Source organism: Chamaea fasciata, unplaced genomic scaffold, assembly GCF_029207755.1.
Source record: "Chamaea fasciata isolate MVZ Bird 193981 ecotype frontalis unplaced genomic scaffold, bChaFas1.0.hap1 SCAF_1, whole genome shotgun sequence".
NCBI lineage: Eukaryota > Metazoa > Chordata > Aves > Passeriformes > Sylviidae > Chamaea > Chamaea fasciata.
Window position 1 is genome coordinate 139,130,481 of NW_027094086.1, and position 27,992 is coordinate 139,158,472.

Below are 27,992 nucleotides of genomic sequence, written 5' to 3' on the forward strand. Positions count from 1 at the left end.
ATGTGTATACACATATTCAAAACAAATGCAGGAGCCAACTTCACCTGTGGGAATTGTCTACTTACTCCTAGAGCTAACCCTCAAAGCTACATTTAGGAAACAAAAGCATCACATTAACCACAAAAGTCTTATAATTAATGTTTAAAATCTCTTCCTTGCCCCTGACTACTTTTACTTGGCTAGGACATATGTGTCTGGGTTTAGGGAGACTATACAGACAGCCCATGTAATTTTCTAGCCTGAAAACTTGTAACTGCCAGGCAAACAGTAAAAGAGAAAGGCAGCAACCTGACATTTCCACGTAAATAAATGCATGCATGCACTCTCACTCTCTTGAACTGAGAGATAAACTCAGCAAGTGTCATAGCAAACAACAAAATTTAAAATGCTGGTACAAGAGGAAATTAAAGGTGCTTTCTCTCACATTCTGAATCTACAGGTATCAGTTCAGAATATACCTACTCTGCCCCAAAGAAACACAAGCATCCTAAGCACTGCTACCTACCACTTAAATACTTCTCAATCGATACCACGCTGAAGTTTTACGCATCTTCACAAAAATAAACACCACCAAAACAACCCAATAAAACCCAGCCTACCAATCAAAATAACTAATATTTTAAAAACCATAAAAACCACTACATTTCACAATGCATATTTTAGCAGATGCGTAAAGCAACTTATGACTTGCAGAAGACTTGGAAGTACCAAATTATGTTAAAATGGTAGAGAGTTATGCTAAAAAAAGCCTCCGAGAGTGGTTACTCTATGGAAAACAAGATGCAAAGTGCGCTACTCTCTAGAAACCTTTCTGCCCAAAGACATTTCATAAAAATTCACTGAGTCCATAACTAAGAGCAATAGTGCCATAAAGAGGAAACCCCATTTAAAGATGATACCTCCCTTAAAACAAATGTAACTCTAAGTTTGCTACAACTAGAACTATGAACCGAAACTTTACAGCCTGTCACCTTCAAAGGACAATGGAAGTCTGACAACTAGAAAAACTCAGGACTATGAAACTGTCATAGAATGACTGAATATTCTGAATTGGAAGGGACCCACAGGGACCATCGAGTCCAACTCTAAGGTGAATGGTCCATAGGAGGATGGAACCCACAACCTCAGCATTATTAGCACGCTGCTCTAACCCACTGAGCTAGTGTCACCTTTGTTCTTAGCACCAAATTTCAAAACCTGCTTACATAACTGTATTTCTACAGTACTTCCCTATTTGCTGTGCTTAATGCACAGATGGGGAAAACTGATTATACTACGGAAATAATTAAAGATTTACAACACTGCAAATAACGCACTTCAGAACAGAGCCTTCAACAACAACAGTGACCAAGTGTTTTACCTTCAGCAATAACAGCTACTGATTGTTTTACGTATCCTGGAAAGTGCTGAGTGAATGATTAAATGACCCTGAAGTTTAAAATGGTTTAAAGTCTCATCCTCCACCGAGATAGCAAAATCGAGCAGGAAGCGATAGACTTTTAGTCTCCAACACGGATTTCCTTGCACTGAGTAGTGCTTCAGGACTGGCTTTCGTGGGGACCATCACAACTTTCCTTACACCGCGCCTGTGTGAAGGCACTTGCAGGGCTCTTCGACAAACCTAAACACAAACCCTTCCACTTTCCATCTCGAGCAGGGGAAAAAGAAAAGGCAAAAAGGCCCCACCGGGCCCCGCTCTCGCTCCCCGGAGGGCAGCCGGGCCCGCGCGCGCTCCCGCCGCCGCGCGCCCCCCGCGGCGCGGTCCGGCTCGGCAGCGCCCCCCGGCGGGGCAGCGCGCGCACGGCGCCGCCGCCGGGCCCCGTCTGCTCCTCGCGGCTGCCGCACCAGGCCCGGCCCAAGGACCGAGACACAAAATGGCGGCCGCCCCGCGGTGTCACGTGACCCCCTTTGTGCCTTTCGGGGCCCCGCGGAGGGGCCGCCGGCGGCCGCGGGACACGAGCGGGGGACGAAGGGGCCGTGAGGGAGCTCCGGGGCAGGGCGCGGTGAGGGACGGCCGGGCTCGGCGCCTTCCCGCCCCGGGTGTTCCCCCCCCTCCCGGCGGGCGGGGAGAGTGGGGAGAAGATGGCGGCCATTTTGTGCTTGCGCAGAGGCGAAGGTGGGGGCCCGGGTGCGGGGGGGATGGTGGGACCCGGCCGAGTGGGGGGGGGGGGGGTCTCACGTACCGACTCCTCTTCCTTCTCCATGCCCGTGGGCATCTGCGGCACGGCCCGGTTAATGGAGGCATATTCGGCCAAGTCAGGCAGGTCCTCGCAGCGGAAGACGGGCAGCGGCTTGGACGCATCCAGCGCCCGGGCCCGGAACGACAGTTTGCTCATGTTAGGCGGCGATGGCGGCTCCGGCTGGGAAGGGGGGGGCGACAGCAAGCGCGCTCCGAGCTGAGAGCCGGACCCCGCCGAGCGATCTCATGGAGGGACCGGGGCTCCCCCGGCGGGGCGGGGCCCACTCCGACACGGGGCCCGGCGGCGCCCGCTGGCGCGGCTGGGCTGGGCGCTGGCTCCGCTCCTCCGCCGCTCCGGTTCCGCTCAATACGCCACGGCCAACATGGCGGACATTAAACCTCGACTGGCCGCCTCTTTCAGCCAACCCCAGCGCCACAGCCATTCCCACACTGCATCGCGCAGGGCGCGGGCACGGCGCCGCCCGGGGGGAGCGCGCGCGGCGCGGGCACGGCGGCGCGGACTCGGGAGCGCGGGACGCTGCGAGCGGCCCGAGCGGGCTCGGGAGCGCGGGAAGGCTCGGAGCCGCCGGAGCCGGATCGGGGCACCGGGATCGGGGGCGCAGTGGGGAGCAAAGGCGTTTTAATCAGCGTGTGCCGGCACCGCTCTGCCCGCCGAGCTGAGCCGCGGAGCCGCGCTCCGCTCCTGCCGCGGTGAGGAAGCTGGGGCAGCCCCCGGCCCCTAACCCCGGGGGAAACCTCCCCTGGAGCTGCGCCTGACCATGACAGCTCTGGGAAACCTGGGCGAGAGGGGCGGGGAGGTGCCGGCCCCGACCTTTCCGGCCTCTCGGGGGCCAGCCCGCGGGACAGCGGCACGGGGCTATGAATTCACCCCGACCGCGGAGGGCTGCGATGCCCCCGGCCGCGGCCGGACCGGCGTCCCACGAGTGGCGGGGTCCGACCGCGGGGCCGCCCCGGGAGCGCCCCTCGCCTCAAGGCCCGACCGCGACCCCGCCGCCGCCCGCCGGGCGCTGTCCCAACCCGCGTCGCCGAACCGAGTTCGCGTCCGTGCTCAATAGAGGGGAAAGACGGGCACCTGCCCGAAACCGGTGAAGAGCCGTAAGAACCGGGCACCTCCACAACGGCATTTGCACCCCGTTTCTCTGAGGTTTTCAGAAACTTAGTCCGGCAGCAAAGTGCAGACACGTGAACTGGTTTAAGCCTTGCGTGGACTTAAGTTATTATCAGTGACCCGCTCAAGCGAGCTCACCCAGGCAATGGGTAGAACCCACTTGAGCATGTCTGATTAGGGAAACTCGTTTACATCTCAATGAGTCGATTAAATTGATGCACTGTTCGGCTCTAAGCAAGGGATCGGAAATGCCGGGTTAGCCCTGTCTCGGTGCTCTCTGCACAAGCCGCCCCAGGGCATCCCAGCGCGGCCACAGGAACGTCACACTCCGCCCGGCCAGGCCCGGGCTGCAGCCGCCTGGCTGAGGAGCTCGGCGCGCTCGTCTGTGTTCTCGCACCAGGTTACATGTAATTCTAGCTCTGTTGTAAAATCCATCTTATCGAAGTTAAGCTTATTTTCATTTTAAATGCGAGACAGTTGTGTGCTGACTGAATTTAAGTGTCCCTCCACTTTTAATGCAAAATTCTCTAGTTTTTACTGTCACACGAGTATCGGTAGACAGAACTTAGTTCTTTATCACATACTACTCTTGGGAAACAGAACTTTCAGAAATACGCCGTAGATATAACAAACAAAAACCAAACCAAAACAAAAAAAACCCAACCAAAAACCCCCCCGACCTTAGTTTGCTTAGCAATTTTAGAAATAATCTCTATAATAGAAACAAAAGCCATTTTTAAAATCGCATCACCTCTTTAAAAATAATACCCGTCCCCAGCCTTAAGCCACTACTAGACACTAGATGAAATATTACTAGGTGCAGTTCTTAACAGAAGATTCAAGCCAAATATTTGCATGACTGGAAACCAAAACCCTTTAGGTTTCCCAAGCTGCTTAAGCTGCAACACATTTGGCTTCATAACTTCTCTGGGAGGATAAATTCTACTACCTGTACTGCAAATGGGTAATGCAGAGGAAGACAGCTGCTTGAGAGAATGAGACTTTTTTTTTTTTTTTTTTTTTTTTTTTTTTTTTTTAAGAGAGTGGCATGAACTAAGGAGTATCATTGTATTCATTTGTATTTCGGTAGTTACATCAGAATCAAATGTTTAAACATGCATATGGCTTTTTTTACCCTAATTCTAAAGTTTAAAACACACACTAGTTAGAAATATAATCCTAAAATAAATTGCCCATAAAACCTCAACATTCTTTTCCACAAATACTGAATAATTTAGTTTATCCAATTAGCAGACAGATAAGGTGCTGAAAAAAACCCACAAAAATCACAATATGCCATCATAGATTAGCTTTGACTTAAAAAATTAAATGAAAATGAAACACCTGGCAGCTAAGCAAAAAAAGGCCATTAAATATAACTCTCCACTTATACTGATGAAAGGAAAACAATACATAATGAACATAATGAAAGCAAAGTATTGAAAATATCCTGAACTATAAAGGAAGAATAATCAAGTTCAAACTTATCCTTAATTGACCTTTGCATTTCTAACCCTGCCACAGGCTTGAGAAAAGTGCAGAGCGAGCAGAATGGACAATAACGTTTGGATACAAAGAGGTCAGTGCATTAGGAAAAAGTTTTGGCCTCAAACTCTTGGACTCATCAACTTTTAATGTTTTGCCAATGAAAGAGATTGTGTTTAAATATTTCGTAGCAGAAGATGATTAGCCCTCAAAATTAATTTGCAAGTAAGATGGAAAGTATGATAATTGAAAACAATGTGACATCAGCCCTGATGCCTGCTCTGTAAAAGATGGTGACAGGAAAAGGTATAGAACATAACCAGACTGATATTACCATTTTAACTTCCTTTTGGTTAGAAAATGCAGGTGTATTTTAGGGTTTTTTTCCGTTTTGTAGCTTTACCAAAACGCACACTTTACATCTGTAAATATAGGTGCTGCACTATGACAGTAGCTAATGCGGAATTGGTATGCTTTGTATAGTGACCAAAATACTCTTTGCAAGCTCTCTGTGAAAGATCAGTATGTATAAATTATTTTGTTGAGCCTAAGTGCTATGTGTCTATTTTAAAAACTGAACTGTAAGGTAAAGTAACTGAAATATAATGAAATTTATATAATGACTTTAGAATTTCTATCATTATTGGTTTTTAAACTGCTGAAATAATTTGAGGCATTTCTTTAAGGCTTTATCTTTTTTTGATCTCAATTAAAAGAACAAGCTTAACTAAAATGAAAGCACTTTGTGTATCAGCTATGCAGCTGGTAAATATAACCATTTCAAAATACATTCAAAAGTATTAAATTCAGACTGAGCATTATGGGCAAAGATACAACTTGATCCATGCACCTACAGACAGGGGTTGGGGTCTCTTGTGCTCTCATCTGACTCAGGTTTGTGAAGCCCAAAAACATAACTTCTATTTTGATTTGCAAGTCCTGTGTATTGTTTGACAAGTTTTTACAAATTTTGGTATTTATTTAGTTTTATGGTTTAAAACCTCTCTGAGTTAAAGAAAAACTTCCAGTCATTTATTTAAGCATGAATTGCATGAGTTTAATATTGCATCCCATTCTAGTAGCAATCATCACAAAAGTACTACACATGATGTGCATATAGGTTAAACCACATAATTTTTGTTGCCTTTTGGCCTCAAGCATTTTGTATTTTAAGGATATAAAATTCTAGGAGACAGTTGCTCAACTTAAAAAAAATCCCAAAACTTTCTTAAACATTTATTGGTGTTTTTTGTTTGTTTTTTTAATTAGGGTTTGTTTGTATTTTGTATTACACTAAACTGTACACTGGCTTTTGTATCCATAAATATTCGCAGGTTTTTTTTTTCACTCTGTGACTCCCTTACACCCTGCTTCTAAAAACTCTTCATTTATTTATACAGCAATTTTCTTGACCTGGTTTTATTTTTTTAATGCTTTTTTTTAAATACTCAAAAGTTGAGTCCAGCATCGTCAGGAAAACTAAGCTGATCCTCAAACAGATATATCATGGAACCATATCCAAAAAAGAAGGAAAAGCCACTAGCCAGCAATTCTCTTACTGAGAAAAGACAAAGTTAAGAGAGGAGCAGCGAAAGCTATTGCCAGATTTCTACTTTTTCCAGTTGAGATAGCTAATTCTTAGAGGTGGTGGGGGCAGTTGTCCATAGCAGGACTATGAAGACTTCAAAAGGAATTAATGACTAAGGATTATACTTTTGCAGACTCATCATTGTCCCAACATCACCTGAATAGATAAGAAAGATAATGGTAAAATGGGCTATATCTGAAAGCATAAAGGATTTGATGGAGTTTTTTTAGTACTGTCAGAAAAGAATCAGTTTCCTTTATATAGCTTGTTTTGGAGACTTAAGTTTTTATGTGTCTAGGAAAAACACAGTATAGGGGAAGCAGTTATTCTCTTAGATACAGTGGTGGTAAAAGGACACAAATTATGCTGAGACTGCGAAATACATCATTCCCTGTTTAAGTTTTAATGGACTCAGAACAGGTATCCTAGGAACTGAAACTGTTAAAAGTGATTTATGATTTTCTCCCTCATGTTTTCATTCTATAACATATATCCCCTCTAAAATACTATGCTAGATACACCTTGAATTCTTGATTTAGTCGTCTTTCCTAGGAAGTCATTTCACAAATTAATCGTTTAGGATTAAGTAGTAAGATAAAAGGGAACAAAACAAAATCCAAAAATGTCTGATTTTATTCTGTGGGGTTGTTTTGGGTTTGTTTTTTTTAATCTTTATGCAAAACATTTTGTGTTAGGACATACAAAACAATAATAATATTAAAATCGCAATTTATTAGGTAAACACAATTTGAGCAGGGTGGACTGGTTACCACCTCTGACTTAGGCATGGACTTCTGCAAACATCAGATTATAACACATGAATAAACTCTGAGTCAAATTAAATTTGTCACATGATCCTGTATTATTTCTAGTAGAAGAACCAGCAGAAGGGTAAAACCCTTATGCTTTTTCTGCAAAAAAAAACCCTAAAAAAAACCAATTAAAAAACCCAAGCAAACAAACAAGAAAGCAAGCAAAACCACTACCAAATTAAAAAAACCAAACCAAAACAAAACAACCAACAACCAATGAAATAAAAAAGCCATATCTTCTCCTGCCCACACAATTGCTAATTCATCAATCAAAGAGCTAAGGCTGTCTAACTTTGATATTCTGCATAGTATAAGGTGGAAAGCTAAAAAAGGAAAACAGAAGCAGAGAAATTATATCTGTACACAGGTCTGCACAGTGTCCCAAATCCTTCAATTGACCATTAAGCTAAAAACCAACAACAAAAAAACACCCCACCACAAACACACACACATGGCACCAGTACATAGACCTCAACTGTCAGTGCTCACACCCCAGCATGGCATAAAGGGGTGAACTGGGGACAGGCTCTGTGCCTGCACATGACTTCAGAAACTTTACTTCTACCCTAGTAGTTGCCTGGCTCTATGTAAATGCAATAAAACAGCAAATTCAGTTCAATAGCAAGACCTGAATGTTTTACTCTTACATGCTCTAACTTTTTAGATTTTTACCTTACACTTCCAAGAGAGAAATCCTGTCTTGAAAGTCAATTTATGAAAAGTCATTTCAAGTGTTTCAGGGCTTCTGGTTAGTATGATCAAGTATTTTCAAAGTTCAGAATTACCTTGCTGATGTCAAATAATGTGGAGTTAAGTTAATGCAGAGTTACTATATAAAGCCAAATGCTTCAATTTGCAGTTCCTGAATCACAATGAAAGTAGGTTATTTGCTTCCCTCACACAATTGAGGAAAACAGTGACTTATACCTAGATAGGAATTAGCTTGTCTTCAGAAATCTTTTGGTGCAGGAAAGTACATTTGCATCTTGGAATGAAGAGGCATTTCCTAATATGTATGTGTAGATTTATTTTTTTTTTACTGTTAGTAGGATGTACCTACATACCTACAGTGTGAGTGAACTCTGAATTTCACATCAAATTAATAGGAAAGTGTTATTAAGTACCTTATACAGGCTGTACCATCTTTACTTAACATAAATACATTTCTTCAAAGAAATGAAAAAAAATACAAATAACTCAGCTTTTGGATTTCTAAAGCTTGTTATTATCTTGCAAGAACACAAATATTCTTTCAATTTTAGAAGTGTATTTTTTACACACTGCAGTTTGATTTATACGAAATTAAGCATGAGTGAATGTTATAAAAATATTGCTTGCCTTCTAGGATACAAATAATCATGATCATATTTATAACTGAATGTTTATATATACACTTAGGAAAGCATAAATTAATAACGCTGCATTAGTGGGAAAAAAAGGCCTAATGAATTAAGTTTGACTGTAAATATCCAGCAGAGGAGGCTAGTTCTGAATATAAAACTGATCAGATGAGACTGTTTTGAGATATCCTTATTTATATATATTTAAATGATAGCAGATGCTTAAAAATGTAAAATTCTGATCGGATTAACGTGAAGAAAATGCAATTTCTGAGCTTTTTCAACATTCAGTGAATGCAAACAACCTATGGGAGATGGGCACATGTTGAGATGGAAGTGTTTCAGTTTAGATGCAAACATGAAGCTGCTGTGAGAAGAGAAATAGAGAAATTACATTACATTATTTTCTCTGTCACTAATGTAGGTGGGATATGGAAACCAGAGGTGCTGTGATATGACCAGAATTTTCTTCTCACCTCCCCTGTGAAATGCTCATATCTGCTGTAAGGGCAACCTGAGAAACAGAGCCAAATGGAAAGTGGCTTTCTCAAATCATTCAGGTTACAAGCAGGTAAGACTTTAACCCCCTCATCCATCTCCAAAAAAGACACTGTTCACATTCTCCTGTTGGGCAGTGTGTCAGTTTTATGGCTGTTTTAGTACTCTGCTCCTCTGACCAAGGGAACATGAAAGACCCCTGTCATTAACACTGGGGTTAATGTGCACCAGCCTGTCACTGGTCACACGTGCCAAGTCTGCTGAGCTTTTGATTTATAAGCAACTCAAGAAGGGTGCTAGCATAAAGAGACACAACCAAATTAAAAAAAAAAAAAATATCAAGGGAGAATATGAAAGATGGGAAGGAAAACAGTTTCTCACATTAAAGTAGCTCATCTGAAAGTCTGCTTGACTAGACCTTCCAAATCCCACAGATTCCCACAACACCCAGTTTTTAACTTGGAATTGATTCAGACATGATGAAAGAAAGCAGAATACTTTCTTATGGAATCTTCCTTCATTATGTGCTTATAGATGAATATGGGCTAAACAGAGAGTGTCTATGCAGAGTTATCAGAAGGATGCTCTTCCCCCTCTGTTATCCAGCATAGTTTCTCCTTAAAAGATGCTGATTGCAGCACTTCTCTTCAATTGTGAATACACAATCACGTTGTCTAAAGACATCAAGATGTTCTGCCTTGTGTAGACCATCAGAAATAACACAGCTGCTCTGCATTACAACCTTTAAAATTAAATTTTAAATTTTCTTGAGAAAAAAAAATCTTTTTACTAAATCCAGCTAGAAAACATGCCCTGTCTACCCCAGCATTACAGATGAAAATCTGTCAGGTGAAAGGACCTTTTCAAGAAGTTATCATTTTAGTCAACAGCTTATGGCAGCACCAAGATTCCTTAGTAAATAGAAAGGGATGCCCTGAAATCCCTAGATCTGTGTCACCTGATTTTTAAGTCTCCTTGAACAAACATGGAAAACTCACTCTTATTTGTGTTAATGAATATTCCAGATACACACCTGTGTGAGGCCAAAGGTCTTGCTTCCATTTAGTCATTTTCTTGAGGTTCTGAAGGGGAGTGAGGATTAAGAGCTAACTTTTCATTACCTAACTCATGCACAGGTCAGTATTAGCAAACTCACAGGTATGGGATATCTCTGATTAAGTGAGGACATTCATATCTGAACTAGTCACAGAAGACAGGTTACTCAGTTAAATTTAAGATACAGTTCTTATCACAGCAGACATCCAAAATCTGGTTGCGTTTGTTTGTTTGCTTGTTGTTTTTGCTGTTGTTGGGATCCTTTTGTCATTTTTTAAAGCTATGATTTACTTGACCTGTTTCTTTCCACTGAGGATTACAGATTTAACAATACCCATCTAAAGGTAGGTGAAAGAAGTTCTACATGAATGTATACAATACAGGGATTCTGATTCATTCAGATGCCCAACTTACTGTAAATCCAGGGAAGAGCAAGTTAACACCACCTTACAGGCCCATTTCCCAGATCTCTAACCCAAGTAAAAACCAAAACAGACCCTGACAAAAGGAAGACTGCTCTGGGAGGAACAAATCTGCTCACTCCTCCCTGAAATTCCTATATTTTACATTTAAACATTATTGACTAAAATCCATGAGGCAGTCCTGGGAGCAGGGATGTGATTGAACCCCACCTTTTCTCTTTTCCTCTGGAAATCCCAGTGCTTATTGCATTGTAAAATCTAACTCATCCTTTTCCCTTTTCGTAGCAAAAGTGATCTAGGTTCTGCTCAACAAGAGAAGATGGTAAGTCAGCATCCCCCATTTTCACCAATTTGCTCCAAGTTGGAATTCCCATGGACTATGTTTAGAGCTCTTGTTATTTTTACTGGTGATCAAAGCAATAGACATTACATCTGTGACTGTTTTCTGTTGTATGGTGTTGGATGGCTCTGAGCAACTTTCCATTTACCATCCAGGAGCTCCACAACAGCATCCCAATTCACTGCAAAAGTAGAGAAGACTAGGACTCACATATTATTTGGCAGTTCCCATCTCTCTGTTGTTTATATTGGGAGATAAGCAGAGAGAATAATTTTTAGCAAATGTACTGACTTTTTAAGCACTGCAATACCTTCCGACCACCAACTTCAGGCTCTAGCTACTATTAGTAGAGAATTGATGAACAAATCTTCCTATTAAGGAAGTTTATAGTATTGGTATTATCTTGCTCCTGGACAGTCCAGTGGTTCCAATAAACTGGAAATGTGACTTAGTAAAGGGTCTAAAGAAGCCCACAGGACCTGGAGCCACTGGTGTGTGGTCGTATCTGTCCAAGGCATATTTTGTTGCTTACAACAGCAACACAGGAATTATATTTCAAAGCACTGACATTCCCCCACCCTGTATATTTACTAAAGAATTTAAAATCTAGGATTGTCTCTTCACTGCAACATGAATTAACTTCTTGTGCTGTTTGCTAAGAGAGGAAAAATATGAAGCATGCCAAAATGTAGAAGGATGTGCTAGCAATAGCAGTTCCTCTGGCATATAGGAGTTAGAGCAGATAATTTCATAACACTGAAAGGCAAATATCAGTCTGGAAGAAGTGTGGAGAGGCCTAACTTTGTAGAAGATGAGTCTGAAGCAGCCATGTAAGATATTGTCCTTAGTTCACAGCTGGGAAGCAGGTGATCCTTGAAGTAAGTTTTAAACTAATTATTCATTGCTACAAGTTGATGCTGACAAGTATGATGTGGGGAAGTAGAGCTAGCAAAGTTATGAAATAAGAAAAGTGAGAAACAAAATAATGTAACAAGGTGTCCAATGTAAAGATATCCCCCCCACCTTTGAAACCTTGTTGAATCAAGGACACAATGAATACTTCGGAACCCTCAAGAGATAACAGACAGGAGTCCCATGCACCAAGGTATGTAAACAGCATAGGAAACTGGAGGACACAACATAGGAGTGAATGAAGCAGGGGCTATGGCTTTTGTTTGAACTGAGCCCCAAACAACGTTCTTCTACACCACCAACCCACCTCTGAAGAACTGTTTGCATGGTATTTTGGTTTAACTTTGGAAACTGATTATTTCTGCCTGGGATCAACACATCTTGCACTAACTACTCTTGACAATTTTAGACAGCCATTTTTACTGTGACTCTTACTTGAGTACATAATACTAGTAATATTAGTAAGAGGAATCTCACGAAGGCACAAAGAACATTTTGGTCAGTCGGGCTGAATTAAGCTCTTGAAAAAGATTGGTTTATAGTACAATGCTATACTTTAAACAGTTTTAAGCCAAGAGACCCAAATACCTTTCAAAGGTGTCTGGACTCTATATAGACTTTCTAGGTAAAAGAGAAACTGTATTAAAAGAAAAATGCATTAGTTTTGGCACCTTAGAAATGGAGGTCTATGTAAGGGAGAAAATTAAGAAACCCACAAAAAAAACTTATGCTTTAGGTCCTGGAATTCCACATACTGGTATTTCAGAAGGAGTAGGTGGGGAAAACACAATAAAGATTGAACTTCCTCACAGAAATTACCCTTCTGGACATTCCTGCAGAAGATGCAGGAGGTAAATTAGTTGCTATGTAGCTTTGAGAGAATGCAAAATCTTAAACAGTTCTTACTCCTTATTGGCAACACAATGGCTCAAAAAGGAAGGAGGAGATAAGTGTGAAAACCACTGAAGATCAGCATTTCACTCTTCTCATCTTATGATTTGATAAGAGTAAAATCAGACACTTTCATCAGATGCAGCTTCAAAGTTGCAAAACCACAAGCAGAGTTAAAGAGTAGTCTCAGTTGAATGGAAGAGAGGGGAGCAAGTGTGAAGCAAGTTTCCATTCAGATTTCATGTTCTTGCTGACTTCACGGAGCTTGAACTGACTCTGAGCAGCAAGATCACCACAATCAGCTTGTTCATGGCCTGCATGCACAGGCTGCAGCCACAAGAAATCATCACTTTCATGGTGCAGGATGATAAGAAGAGCATTGAAATACCTTCAGTAAGCACCTCAGTTTATCATTTGCTCAGTACTGTTGTCCATGGATGGGCACACTGAACATTGGTCTAAATGATGTCAAAAAAGAAAAGCTGCATCAGAATTAAAATAACCCAGTGATTCTCTAAGATTGATAATTATTGCAATAGATTCAACAACTGGCACTACTTTTATTGGCATAAACTGTGCCCAAAATGTCCTAGTGATCAGGTCTCAGAAATGAAAATGGAGGATGGCCAGAATCCACACTTTCTAAGAGAGTTTATGTCTTGATATTTGTCCTCAAGATCTAACAGTTGTACCAAGACACCAAAGAGTAATGATCATACTGCACTGTCATAGGCCACCAGGTCTCTGCTCCAGCCAAGAATCCATAAAAGCAGATCTTGTCTGACAGAGCAGAGATGATAAAAGCTGGATGCTCTCTTGGATATATGTTCGTTACTGGCAGAAGGTTGCAAGATGTATTTTACCTAAGACAAAAGCAAAATTTACCTTCCTTTAAAAAAGGATAACCAATTACAGAGATCTACTGAAGTTGTTTATCAGTTTCCATAAAACCAATTAGCTTAATGAGCAAACTCTTTGAACCAAAATCTAAATGCATTTTTGAAGATTTAAGCATTCACAAGAAGTTTAGAGACTGTTTCAAACTGCCTAATATTTGTCAAATTTGTTCTTTGAAAATACTGAAGACATTGAAATGTAAAATAGATGCAAAGGCCTCTAAAATTATCAGCTTTTATCACTCCAAAATAACAGGCACATCGATTCCTTAAGAATGTGTTAAATTTAATGTCAAATTTGTTCCTGAACCTGTTGAGTTTCCAATATATGCTCTGATCATGGGCTTGACTACGTCTTCCCACCCATCTCAGAACATTAATCACGTCTGTTTTCTTACACCTAATATGGATGTTAGCAGAAAGCCTTCTAATCCATTTGCACTTAGAACCGAGGTGATCTGTAGGTTGTAACAAAAGAAAACAACACACATTAACATATATCTATTTATAAAGACATGTAAAATGCGTGCTCCACTTAGCAAGAGGAAAGAAAAAACCCACCCACCTGAGGTGAATCCTCTTACGATCTGAAGGACTACATTAGGTTTTCCTACTTTTCAAGCCAACCTTCATACACAACCCAAGCTCCTATAGACCTCATCAGGATATTTGCATATGCAAGCACGCGAGCAAGGGGGACCTCAGGGCTTGAGAACCAGCCGTGGATGGAACCTTTAACTTCCCAACAAGCAAACAATGGACTAGTTGCACAATAAGTGTGTGCCAAAGCCTTCCATATTGGCTGCAAAAAATCATTTAAAAACCTTTCATCTGCAGCCACTGTAAAATCATTTTGGGGGTGGGACCGAAAATCTCATCACTGAGCAAAACTGGACTCTAGGTACAGGATTGAAAAAAAAAATTAAGGATCTGCTTCATTACACAAACCAGCGAAAGGGTGAGGTCATGCCTCTGCCGGGCCATAGTTCATGCGACACTACAATTTTCTAGAGACACAATTTCATCGTCATTCTAACTAATTTGCGGTTACTTTTGATACAGAGAAAAAGAAACGATACAATAGATCAACCCCTGCCCCACCTTTCTCCCCCCGGCCCCCTCCCCCTTTAGAGCCAGGGACACGAATTGTTTCGGAGCCCCACAGCGCCACCAGCACAGAGCAATGCAAAACAAAAAAGATCTCCCACCGGGTGAAGGAAAAAAAAAAAAAAAAAAAAAGCGCCTAGAAAAATGCCAAAAATTACAAAATGTCTCCCAAATGTACCTTCTTGGAAGAAAAAGATCAAACAAATCACTCAGCACCCTCCGCCCCCCCCCCCCAAAAAAAAAAAAAAAGAAAAAACAACCAAACACTAAGACATGTAAGTGAAGTGTGGGGAAATAAGAACCTTTATATAACTAATGCTTTAAGCTAATTATCACAAGAGCTGGATTTTGTAAATAAAAAGGTCACTGTTTAGTAAAAGACATAACTTAATATAAACCCTCTTATGTTCATCTCCACCTTCACCATACCAAGGGCAGTTTCCCCCCCTTACTTTAGACCAAAGTAATCCATCAAGAGCCATCACAAATGGCATTGTAAACTCTTTTTAGCTACCATCAGACCATACAGCAGCAACATAATATGCTTCTTTATACACGAGAGCTGCATTATATTTATATATATTTATATATATATATATATTTATATATATTTATACAGTCACATATTTGGTCCTGGATCCGTTTAATACTCGGTGAAGAATTCCCCCCCTGCCCCCCCGCCCCAACAAAAAGCCAGAACCAAAAAAACCCCAAGTCCATCTGGAAAATATTTGAGTTCTTATACTCCTAAATTGAAGTTAAATTGTTTTTAATCTTCGCGTGTATAAAATTTTAAAGAGGAAACAAAACTGACTTCAGTAATTGTCGCTATTAAGGAGACACCGTTGGGTGGGATTCACTGAGATCAAAGCTATGAAAAATACAAGACTACGTTTTGTTCACCAACACAACGAAAATCCTCCACAGCACTAATACATGCCAAAAACCCGCAGAAACGAATATTTTTGGTTAAAACCACAAACTTACCTTCGAAGAAGGCAGCCCTTGCAAAAGGGCTGTAACAATATGGACTGCATACTCGCTCTCCTACAACCAGCCACCTCCATGCTGCAAAGGGCTTCCCGAACATCCTTAAAATATTTCGCAAATGCAGAAAGTGAGACTTTTCTTTCTTTTCTTTTTTTTTTTTTCCTTTCTTTTTTTTTTTTCCCCTCCTCTTTTTCTTCTTTCCTCCCCCTCCCCGTCACCCAGGATCGCCGGGCGAGGAAGGAGGCGGCTTCCCGAGGGTCGGCGGGCGATGCCGGCGGGCGGCCGCAGCCGGGGCGGGGGACCCGGTGCCGCCGGGGTCACAACTTTGCCGGGGCCGGCGTTGGCTCGATGGGCTCCGCGGGCAGCGGCGCCCCCGCCCGCCCCCCGCTCCCCCCGCCGCCGCCGCCGCCTGGAAAAATGCAGTGTGCCATTTTACACCCGCCTCTGGAGCACACAGGACCAAAGTCTAGCGCTGGTTTTCGGTGACACTGCAAAACTACGGCTCGCCCCGCGCAATCCCACGCCTCATCCTCCCCTCGGAGAGAGCAGCTGCCTCTTGAGAATTAATAAAGAAAGACAGTTGGAGAAAATAATTCCAAGACTTCGCCGTTTTCCCTCCGTCCCTCCCCCCGCCCCCGCCCCCACTCCGAACCCCGCAGCAAGTTTGTGCCGCCCGGCGCATCCCTCGGCCTCCCCCCGCGGCACCCCCGCCCCGCCGGGCTCCGGCAGCCTCGCAGCATCCGAAAGAGCCAGTCATGCCTGAAACAAAATCCATGATTCCTGGAAAGTGCGGAGGCTCGAATCCCACCAAATACTCAATTTACTTACAATTATAAATACCTACCTTATGAAAGAACTAAATTAACACTAAATTCAACAGATACATCCGTTACGGCAGGAATAGTTTTTCCATAAATACTGTTTTAAAAACCCCTCCTTATACTGACTGACAGAATTCTACCATGCTGCCCACAAACAAAATGGCTGTGGCACCGAGTTTTTTGGTTCCTCCCACTGTGCCTCCCCCTGGCCTCCAGGAAGTGGTAGAAATCCAAAATAAAATCCGCACGAAAAGTACAATACATCAGCCAAACTCCGCACGGCACCGCCAGACAGCATCGGGAGGGAAGCACATTCACCAACATTGTACTTTCTCGAGGATTTTTATTGTTTTTAAAAGGGCATCAATCACTGGGAATTTACATCACTGTGTAATTTGAACTTCCTGCTTTACATATTTATAAGGTCTTTCACCTATCTTGGCAGGCTTTCAAATTAAGTGGGTTGGGAAATTTGATGCTGAGGCTCTAGTTAGTGAGCTGAGTCAGGTAGTGCTTGCTGGAGCTGGGCTCTGAAAAGACCAGCAAATTCTAACACCTTTCCTGTTCAGTGCAAAATAAAATAATCCCCCTAACATATCACAGTTTCATAAGTGAGCATGTGGGCACCGAGATGAGATCCCCTAGAATGTGGATTCTCAGCAGAAACTGAAATTTAGGCCTCTTGCACGTAAATACACCCTTTGTAATATTTATAATTTTGTATTTGTGGTTCACAGTAGTCTGCCTGAATCATGATCTCTGTGAAAATAATCTTGGATTTTCTCTTATTATGACCTCGTTTCGTGTTGCAGCCCTTTAACTTTTGTGACATTCACCTTAAAATGAAAATAAACAGGAAAATACAGCATATTTCTATTAGGGATTATGATAAAATTGTCACTACGTGGTCCTCTATCTGAGCCACCAATCTTGCCAGGCAGTAGCACAGCTCCTCTTGCACGCTGCCTCGTCGGCTCCGTAGGGGCTGATTCATTTCCCGTGAGAATCCTTTTCCTGCCTTTAGGAGGAGTTACAATGGAGACAGGCTGACAGACCTGCCGAGCCTCATCCAGCCCCATATTAAGAGACTTGAAATAATATTCTCACCTACTGCTATTCCAAACCTTTGTCAAAGGCATTGAAAAAACAGTGGTATCGGTAATGTTTTTCCTGAACCACCTTGCATTTCTAAGTCTTAGATTAAAAAAAAAAAAAATCTGCTAAGAACTTGGAGCAAATTTTCCATTGTTATAATTTGTTTGTATTATCGTGTTATCTAGCAGCCTTAATCCTTAACTGTGATTATAATGGTGTTTTGTACAGGAATATAGGGCAAAAAGATAATTCCTGCCCTGAAGAACTCAAAAGTGTAAGACAAAAGACAGCAGATGGCTATGGGCAGATGAGGGAAACAATGAGACTATTGATCAGCGGGGAAGGCACAGTTTGCAACACACCATCAGTCGAACTCTTGTTTCTGTGTATACTTCATGGTGAAAAAGACATAAGGTGGGATTTGCTGAAGAAAATTAATCAGGTTTTGTGCCTGTTGAAAGAAAACTCCAGCAAGAAGGACAGCATGGAAGAAAGCACAAAGATGTTTGAAAAAGCAGCAGGTGAACTACAGAAACCTAATCAAATTGGCATTAATCTTTGTATAACGACAGAAAATAGATAAGGGGGAAGTAGGCTATTGAAGCTTTGAAAATACAGACACAAAGCTTATGTTTGAGACAGAAAAGGCAAAGAAAGGATCCAAAAGGCATGGTAAAAAAATCATAAACCAGGCCTGCTAGCAGTAAACAAGTCCTAGGGAAAAAAGTTGACAGTAGTTCACATTGTATGGACCTGAAGAGATGTAGCACAACTTTTTATGAAAAACTGTGTTATTCTTAACTGTGAGTTTGGGGACTTTGTGTTGATTGTCTGCACCTTCCTCCTAGTTTTTATTTAGTGAATTCCTAAGTCCTACTCCTGATGGTAGTGCTGAGTATATGAACACCTGATTACTAAGGGGTCCCCTCAAAGTTGTTACTATGAGTGGATAAGCACATAGGAAGGTTGGGACAAAGCTGACCTTGCACACTGGGAAGGTTGCTGCTTCCATCCCTTGTTTTTGGAGAAACTTTCATCTACCAGCAGTGCCCCATAGGTTACTGCATGCCTTACACTAGCACAGGTCTGACAGAGCCCTCAGATGCATGGTGGGGGGGCAGAAAGGACTCTGGTTTAGAGCATAGCCACATCCAGAAGAGCAAATCATGCTTTGGAGTGGGAGTAGGATCTGTAGGCTCAGAGGCCTCTCAGAACATCCTTTACTATGTTGCTGTTGGTTTAAAAACACTTTTTGCTTTATTTTCCATATTTGCAGTAGTAGCAGGCACATATTTTCAAATTCTTTGTACTTCTTTTGCACAAAACAGCTTTGATGACTTTGCACTTGCTCTAAGGCTCTTAAATAAGTTGGCTAGTTCTGCTATGAATTGGGGTTAAACATTGCACAGTAAATAACCTCAAATAAGCGAAGCCTTGGTGGATGTCTGTGGAATTATTGTGGTGTGGCAAATGTGAAAGAATTAATTTGCCTGGATTCTTTTGTTGCAGGCTGAACTAAACTACAACTGTCCCAAATTTCCTTCAGAATTGAAGCTTACTAGTTCTGTAGATAAGCTAATGTATGGTAACTGTTTAAGAGAGGGTCATTTTCTCTCGTGTTGGATATCATCGTCAGTTTTAAGTGAAAACAGTGTATATCAAGTGCTAAATGTTAAGAATTGAGATAGGGATTGAAATACATATTGTGACTGTTTTTTAAAAAAATCTGAATAAGTGTCGAAGAAAAGTTGAACCATGTGTTCTCAGGCTTTAAGAATAACCCCGACTTGATGTCAAATTTCTCCAAAATTCTTACAGTTCAGAGTAACTGAAAAGAGCACCATTGCCCATTCTGCACTTTTTTTTTTTTTTTAAAGCTTTGTCCAATGTTTGGTGTGAATGTTTGCCTTGAGATTTTGCTCAAAAACAGGGAAATAGAATATCCTTACAGGAGCAAAGAAGAAAACTAGCTACATTTTAGGATTTAGACTAACACAAAAAAAGTGTCTAAAACCTCATAGCACTCAAATAACTGCTTCTTACTGAAATTAGAGAAACTACTTTTTACATTCTGCTTGCAGTATCATTGCTTTTATTATTCTTTACCTTTCATTTGCATGTATCTTCATCTTGCCTATAAAGATTTAACTCTATTGCCATATTTTCTGAATAGCTCTCTATCTCTACACTTGTAATAAACAAATTACACTGATCTCCTTTTGACAATATTTTGTCCATGTCTTTAGGAAGTGAATTACCAGTCCTGTTAAGTCAGTAAATCATTAGATAGATAGCATGAGCTGGAGGATATCAAAGTGCTTTTGCAACTCATATGTAAATGATCATTTGTTTTCTTTCATAAAAGTGGCTTTGAATGTTTTTCGGTTGAAAGATCACCAAATGCATAAATAGTTTGTATTTTTATTCAATAGATAATGTTCACATAGCTGCATAACTGCCCTTGAAGAATCAAAAAAGTTGATTTGCTGTAATTTGGAAAATTCATAAATTATAGCACAAGAATGGGTTATTGATGCTTGACTGTATTATAAAGGAGGACACAGACTCCCCTAGCTTAATTCATGTTTGACTCAGGTCAGATATTTTTAAAAAGCATGTGGTCTTGACTAAAAATGCATAGTGGTAAAAAAATCCACAAAATCTCCACTAAATTGCTACAGTGATTACTTGCCTCACTTGAAATTTAACTTTAAATCATGGACTTTGTTACATATTAAACCTCCTCTTTCCATTTCTCTGTCCAAGTCCATGTTTTGTTTGAGTATATAAGACTCACAAAATATTACTCTTTGTTAGGGATGTTATGTGATTTTAGTACTTCTCCAGTTTACCAGTAATCTTCATGCTTAATATTCCATGCACATCAGAAGTAAGCACAATATACCAACAGCAATTACATTACTTGCCAATACTAAAGTAACTTCTGGTATTTTATTTGCTTTTGTGCAGCATTACCATTACAGATACCCCAGGTTCAGCAAACCATCCCACTAGTATCTGTATCCTTTGCAGTAATCTTTCAGTCGTACCATCTCCCTGCTTCTCTCAATAGGACTTAACATTGCTCTCAGGATTTATCTTCTGCCCCTGCAGAGATGCATGGACTGCTCTACTTGGGCCCACCTTAATGAGCCTATCCAAATTGCCTTTTACCAATAACCCTTTCAGCACTGGCTTCCTCTCATTCAAACTCTGCAGCACTGTGAGCATCTGTAAGGATTCTTTTTCATGTTACTCTTACTTTAAGCAGTGTTTTCCTTTGCTTCAGACACTGAAGTTGTACTGCTGACTTTGTTTCCTTGTGGTGGGACCCTTCTTCAAATGCTTTATGACTGGACCAAGACAATTTGAAGTCCAGTGTTGTCACAGGTTGGTATGTCATTCACTCTTCTCACATCACAATTCCTGCCAGTGGCAGTTCTCATAGTTTTAGGATGATGTTTAGTGGCAAAAGATGTGAAAAAAGAATGAAGTCAATTTAAGTGGAAAAGCAATTTGTTACAAAAATGTGTGTAAGTCTTCTGAAAATAAAAACCAGAAATAAACCTCCAGAACATCTGTTGCTGTTGGCTGCCAAGGTATGCCACATATCTTGGAGGATAGCTTTTCTCCACTTCCTGTTTTTTTGTCTTGCATCTTTATTGATGGCCTGAAAGTACCTATTCAGATCCCCTGCACAGATTGGTCAGGTCATAATCTACATCTTTTCATGAATTAACAATCTTCTTTGGTTTTGGAATGTATCTTCTGTTGAATTACTATAGGACTCAAAATACGCTGCCCTTTCAGAATAAAATCTATGTCCATATGACAAGCCCAATATGGTTATATACTTATTTTAAAAAAAACCAAACTTAGCCACACCATGTTGGCACAGATGCATTTTGAAAAATTTTCCTCATTTAGTTGTCTGGTTAGTTGAAGCTGGTAGGGAAACACTGGGTGTGATTTCAGAATAAAGTCAGAAAAAAATCTAGGAAAAAAGAAAAACCTTTCCTTTAACTTAGCCAGCTACTTGATTGGTATAGTTCTGTGTACTGTCCCTGTTATGTGCTGATATTTGAAACAGAGGCATAAGCTTTGGTCCAGATCATAGAATTTTATGCGGAAAGGTATTCCATGCATTTTAATTGAAGCACTGGATCATCATCCATGTATTAAAATTGATCCTGAATAAATACTCAGTGCTATGTTTGCAGGCACAAGTAACTGTTAAAACATCTTTTTCACTAGCTTTCAGTCCTCTTCTGTGCCCACAGTGGCTCTTGTGAGAGCATTGTTCCCAGACTGCAGGACAGACCTGTTGCTACTGTTGGATTGTTTAAGATGTGCTGCGCCAAAACAAGGCAATGTGCAATTGTGCCTCTATGTTACTGGTACACTCTATTGTTTTCTCATACTTTCACCTTCTGATTATTAAGGGAGTCTCGTGGATTTTATTAGATGAGCTACTATTGGACTATTTTCCCATATGATTTATTATACCTAAGAAATTTCAGCTGAAACGCCATGGATTCAGATAAGGTGAATAATGGCTGCAGTCCATCTGTGTTCCGCTGACTTGCCTGTTGACTGGTTTATGTGCTCAGCAGATTTTATCTGTCCTTTTCTGAATTCACATTTGTCATTTAGAATAAAGGGCCACTGTTGAAAACATCTCAGAGTTGTTCAGAGTCACCCTTGGTGTTCACTTTTACTGCTGCTGCAAACGAATGCACCATCTGTGTGGCAAAGGCAGTGCTGTCACAATTCAGTTTTCTTTTCTGGGATGTTCTGATGCTGGTGACATAATGAATGGAAGCCAGTGTAGTCAGCAAAAGCTTGATGAGCATAGGAAGGGGAATAGCATATCAAGGGGAATTTAAGAAAAGCCTTTATTTGCATACAAATTTGGGGATATGTAGGTCTGAGACGTCTGAACCAAAGTCCTTAACAATTTCAGATTCAGCAAGGCTATGAACTGCAGTCATAAAAGCTTTAATTTTTCCTCCTAATTTTTAAATAAATTTAGCCGCCTTGTATGTAATTTTGTTTCAGTTTGTGTGCCTTTTACTGAGGAGCTAAAATCAGGCAACATAAAATCTGGTCAGCAAGCTCAAGGCATTAATTGGTCATCTCATCTGAAATTCCAGGATGCAAATGTAAGGCATTAATCATTTTAAGATATTAGAATACAGTGGCTGTTTTTTCATGCCATTATTAATTGCTGTTGGAAAGCAAAGTGGTTCAAATACATTCTCTGGTATTATTACAGCATCAATCATATTCTCAAATATGAAACTGCCTATTGGTCTGCTCTTCTGCATTATTATCAGTTGTGATACTTCAAACCACTCAGGGACAAATATTAGACACGTGACCTATTTTTTGCCTAATTATTTTTAAATTCTTTCTTGTATCCTAATTTTCCTGATCAAATATTCTTTGCTTTTTAAGATTCTTGTTGGTCCTCTAGAGATTCTGACTTACAGTATATATTTATTGGCAATTTCCCTATTTTTAAGTTTAAACAATGTGTTTACGATTAGTCTTTTCATTAATGTCAGAAAAAGCTCTGAAGGCAAAGCTGACCAAACTTAATTTGCTTGTTGATTAGAAATGCAATCAAGCAAGAGAAAGTACACATTAGTGAAGGTATTATACTGCCTTTCCATGTAGAGTCTTGCATATCTTATCTTACACTGGCTATGATTTTAGCCTCCCAACATGTGCTGCAGAGGCAACAATAACCTTCGTTCTCGTGCTGTTCATGTACAGTAAAGGAAAGATCTCCTTTCCTTGCTCCTTCCACTCACAGGAACCAATGGTAGCAGGATCTCGTAGCCAGGGACTAGAAGAGCCTTTCTCTTCTGTCTACAAAAATCCTGTGTAATTTCTACAAAGAAATATCAGACCAAAAGAAAATATCCTACAAGCTAGATCTAGTACATGTACTGCCAGCTGGATCACACCACCTTATTTACACAGTAAATTTCCATGAAGCATTGCCGGAGCCCTTTTGGTCTGAGCAAAGATGGAGAATACACACAGCATCCAAGGCCCAGGCTGCCACACAAAAATCTTAATGCTAATGTTTCCCAGTGGTGTGTAAATGGCACATCTGCAAGTGGTGAGCTACACTTGCAACAGAGATCATTAAACCTTATAGAAATGTGCTTCACTGTATGGTATGAGATTTTTTAAAAAGCCTTTTGTTTTGCCTTAACCACAGAGACCAACTTAAAAAAAAAATGTGCTATCAGTCCATAAATGGGGGAAAGGAGAATTTAACAATTTATGAATACTTCCTTTATTCCCATAGCTACTTGCTTCATCTCAGGTTCCTCTTAATTTTTAAAACTAGCATGGGATTTCTTTTGTGGTAGCAGAACTTTAGCTTTTGCTTTATAAATAGTCATTAACATTCCTCCTGATTTTGTTTCCCTAAAATTATTTCGTTTATATATGATTTATTTCTGGCAGTCAAAATGTGTATTTTCAAGAATGCGTATTTTCTGAAAACAGTGTCCAATTAGTTGTGATGGAAGACTACTGAAACCTGAAAGAGTAGTTCAGTGTGAAAATTTCTGCATTAGTTTCAGCCATTAATAAAGCTATTGGCAGCTGTATTTAATTCTTGGTGATTGGACTTTTTTAAGGGAAGCAAATAACAAGATGCTGACTGTCAGCAAAAGGTGCCAATTCTTGTACTCATTCATTAGGAACTGAAGCTTCTTGTATTCAAAACATTCCTGGTTGTGTCATTTGCAATGTCTGGGTCCTCACTGGAAATCAACCTTTGATAGATGAGACCCGAGCTACCCTGAAATACACACCATGAGAAAGTCATGCACCTGACCACTTTTGCTTTGGCCAGGCAGAACCTATGAGAGTGTCCCTGCAGTGTCTCTTCACTGTCTGAGGGCCCAGCAAGCCCCACCAACAAGGAAGTGTCCAGTTGCTCAACATTCTCCCCAAGCTAACATTAGGCAATATCTGTGCTTCACTGTTCAGTGTACATCTGGGCTATGACACACTCCCAAATTTTTATTTCTGCTCCTTGACAGATCTGTCTAACCTGACCTGATATGAATTAGCAGTGAATCACTTCAGCAAGAAAAGCAAATTGAATCCTGGGCTGCATCTGCAGGGATGGTATTGGCAGAGATAGAAGAGATTGATGTGATGTGATGTGATGTGATGTGATGATGTGATAGTCCCATTCTACACAGTGCCTGTTGGGCCACACCTGGAGTAAATGTCCAGTTCTGGTCACCACAGTTCAAGAGACACATGGACAGACTGGAGAAAGTTCAAAGAAGGGCCACAAAAGTGATCAGAGAGCTGGAGATACTGTCCTATGAGGAAAGAGGAGTGTGATTTTTTTTTCTCCCTGGAGAAGAGAAGGCTGAGGGGCACCTCATCACAGTATTCCAGTATTTAAAGAGTGGCTACAAGGAGGATGTATGTTCTCAATTCACAAGAAACCACATGGAGAAGACAAGGGGCTACAGGAAGGAGTTGCACCAGGAGAGGTTTTATCATGATAGAAGAAAGAAATTTTTTACAGTGAGAACAAACATTCGTTGGAACAACTTCTTCAGGGGTGTGGTAGAGTCCCCATCACTGGTAATTTTCAAGATGTGATTGGACAGGGAGCTGGGTAATCTGACCTAGACTCCCTTTCCCATGAAAGGTTGGACCAGATGGTCTTCTGAAGACCCTTCTGACCTGAGTTAGTCTGTGATTTTAGGGCATTCTCCACTGCTGTACTTTATACTAGGGACTCCTTTCCTTCCTGGCTTTGTGTTTTGCCATAAACCACACTTATCTTGTTCTTGAAGCCAGTTCATCCACTGGTTTTTAATCCTGGAATACTTCTACTGCAATCCTGTTCCTGACTCTCCCCTAGCAAAGTTTCTTTAAGTTTGCCGGCTTCAGTATGCTCGGTGCACATGCAGAGCACTGATTACATCTCTCCAGTCTTCACTAGGCCAAGTTTCATATTTATTTATCTCAGAAATCTTCCAGACCTTTTTTCCCATGCCAGAGATATCCAGGCTCTGTGGTACTTTTTCCTCATGACTTATCTCTCCAACAGTGCCTCTTATCCTTCTGTTGCCAGCCAGACTCTGTGTTCTTAGTCCCCTCTCAGGGCTACTGTGTGCCCTGCATGCTCTTGTATGAAGCTTTGCTATTCTTTTCATCTTTTGCATGGCTCTTGATTTTACTTTTCCTGTCATGACCTTCACTGCTCTTTTTCTCCCTACTCCACAGGCACTGCATTTCCTCTGTGCTTCCCCATAAGATGTTTCTGTTTCTTACCATTTGCCACACTCTGCCTGTACTTTTTTTCCCTTCTCTTCTGCTGAAAAGATAAAATTCACAACCTACTAGAATTCTAAAAATCTATTTGGCAGATCAGCAGACCTAAAGTGTGGGATAATGTTATGTTCAAGACTTCAAGTTACAGAGGGAAATAAATACTTGTGTCCTATTTCAGTTGAACTCTGAAGGATTCTCATTTGTTCTTGAGTACAGAGATTACCACTCCTGAATGGTAACTAATGTTCCCTAAACTGACAACATAATTTTGGGTCAGTCTTGGTCCCAAATCCTTCTTCATATGATGCAAGAGTAGGAGGGAGAATTGTAGATGTGACTGCTGTCTAAGTAATCCTTGAAATTAATACATACAGAATACAACCATATTTTTCCAGGCTCTGAATGTGTTGGAGCATACCCCTGGGTGTTGCACTCTGGTGATCCCTAGATGGCAACACGGCATAATAGCAACCTCCAGGGAACAGTCAAGCAGCCCTGATGCTGCTTTAACTCACTCGTTTGGCTGACTCGGGCCTTACTAGTCATAGCCCCCTTCAGCTTGAGTCTTGCTATGAGAGTTGCTTAGAAAGAAATGAATTTTAGTGTCTTTCATTTGAAATTTCTATTCTTTTATATGCTGTAGGTTTCCTCTGGGCTGGTTTTTAAAAGGCCAAGTCTTATAATTCCTTTAAGTGCTGTTGTTTCATAGCTGTGTGAAAACTTGAAGGAAAATTATGTAAAAGACAAACTTTTCCTTTTGACTCCTAGGTTTTATGGTGAGGAAAAACAAACACTAGTTTAAGTCTTATGAAACTTTCTGTGCAACTCAAATCAAAAGGTGAGAAATAATGTTGGCAATCAAAGGAAGGGCTCAAGAGCAGCAGCTTCTAAAATACTGAGACAAAAAAATCAAAATTGAAAAAATTAGATTGAAAAATAGCCCAGAAAATTCATACCATGCTGTACTTCTGTTCATTCAGCTTCAGAGTCTTTGAAGCAATAGCTCTGGGAAAAATGAGCTAAAATTCATCCCATGTCTCTAGACATGCACAAATGTACAAAACAATCTCAAGCATCTATTTGGAGAATCTTTGCCAAAACATATCTCAGTGACCTTTGCACTGAACCCAGTGATACTCTTTAAACATTAAATATAGCATTACATAGACTTTTGCCTGTTTTGTTGCCTATTAACATTAAAGTCACTATTCTGTTCTACTTGTGGTTTCATATGGCCAGTGACTGGCTCTAAATAGTAGAGTAGTATCTCGTAGAAAGTCTTTTTAGTATCTCTCTGGTAAAAATTTTTGAAAATCATATCTACTTTATTGTGAATATATCGTGCCATCCTAATTCAAAAAACAAAAGAAACCTGCCATTGCTGAGTAGGTTTTCTAACCTGTAATGCAGTATTTTCTGACCCCAGCGTGTGCTGGTGTAATTAATAGGTTTCACATGGGAAAACTCCCTTGATAAAGCTGTTAAAAATACTCCAATATTCCAGTCTTTTTTGGCAGCCAAATGTATCAAAAGGACCTTGTGGGTCAAAAGTAAGAACTCTGGCTTTGGTTTACGTCCCACATTTTGTCACATTTCAGTAGTGGCTTGGCATCCATGCCAACTACAGCTGCTGAAGAACAGTTTGATACCCGGGATGTGTAGTGAGAGCAAATGGCTGGAGCATTAGAGCATGGTCTTATTTCATAAGGAGCTGGCATCCCTTCAGTCCCCAAAAAATTATTTCTGACTCAGCTTGCAATGAAATCGTATACCACAGCTTTTCATTCCATGATTGACTGGGGAAATACTCTCTGCTGAGTTAAGTTATGTATTTTTTTGACATACATCATCACAATTATTGATTTGCTGAAGATGTTAGGACTGCTGCAGCCCCTGTCCTATGCAAATTCTGCCTGGTGCAATGTGTGTGAACCATATATGTTGATCATGGGTAACAGCTTTGAAGCTTCCTTTCTTATCCCTGTTTGCAGTGGTTGCCTTAATCAATCCCTGCACCAAAATATTGGCCACTGAGTTGTAACTGGGCCTGAGCTTTCTCAGCCTCTCAAATTGTAAAGTGAGCCCTGATGTCCACCTTGCTGTACT

At 40.9% G+C, this 27,992-nt stretch overlaps 1 protein-coding gene and 1 long non-coding RNA gene across 10 annotated transcripts in view; one reads left to right on the top strand and one right to left on the bottom strand.

Moving 5' to 3' along the window:
- EPC1 (enhancer of polycomb homolog 1) overlaps window positions 1-16,771 on the bottom strand; it is a 64,458-nt gene extending 47,687 nt beyond the window's left edge. For 3 of the 7 annotated variants that reach the window (XM_066199998.1, XM_066200047.1, XM_066200036.1), the window contains exon 1: window positions 2,184-2,617. In XM_066199998.1, coding sequence (XP_066056095.1) covers window positions 2,184-2,336 — 153 coding nt within the window. In that variant the 5' untranslated portion in view covers window positions 2,337-2,617. Of the gene's footprint in view, window positions 1-2,183; window positions 2,618-15,642; window positions 15,871-16,489 lie in introns of those variants that run through there. The other 4 variants (XM_066200008.1, XM_066200056.1, XM_066200026.1 and 1 more) reach the window with 3 other exon arrangements.
- LOC136298918 (uncharacterized) lies at window positions 1,978-15,947 on the top strand. Of its 3 annotated transcripts, XR_010723412.1 has the most exons (5): window positions 1,978-2,116; window positions 4,833-4,887; window positions 8,958-9,104; window positions 10,795-10,831; window positions 15,868-15,944. It is a non-coding gene; the product is annotated as an uncharacterized lncRNA (long non-coding RNA). The 3 variants fall into 3 exon arrangements; XR_010723411.1 differs by lacking the exon at window positions 10,795-10,831 and having other exon boundaries at window positions 15,868-15,947; XR_010723414.1 differs by lacking the exons at window positions 4,833-4,887; window positions 10,795-10,831 and having other exon boundaries at window positions 15,868-15,947.
- Window positions 16,772-27,992: the final 11,221 nt, after the last annotated feature.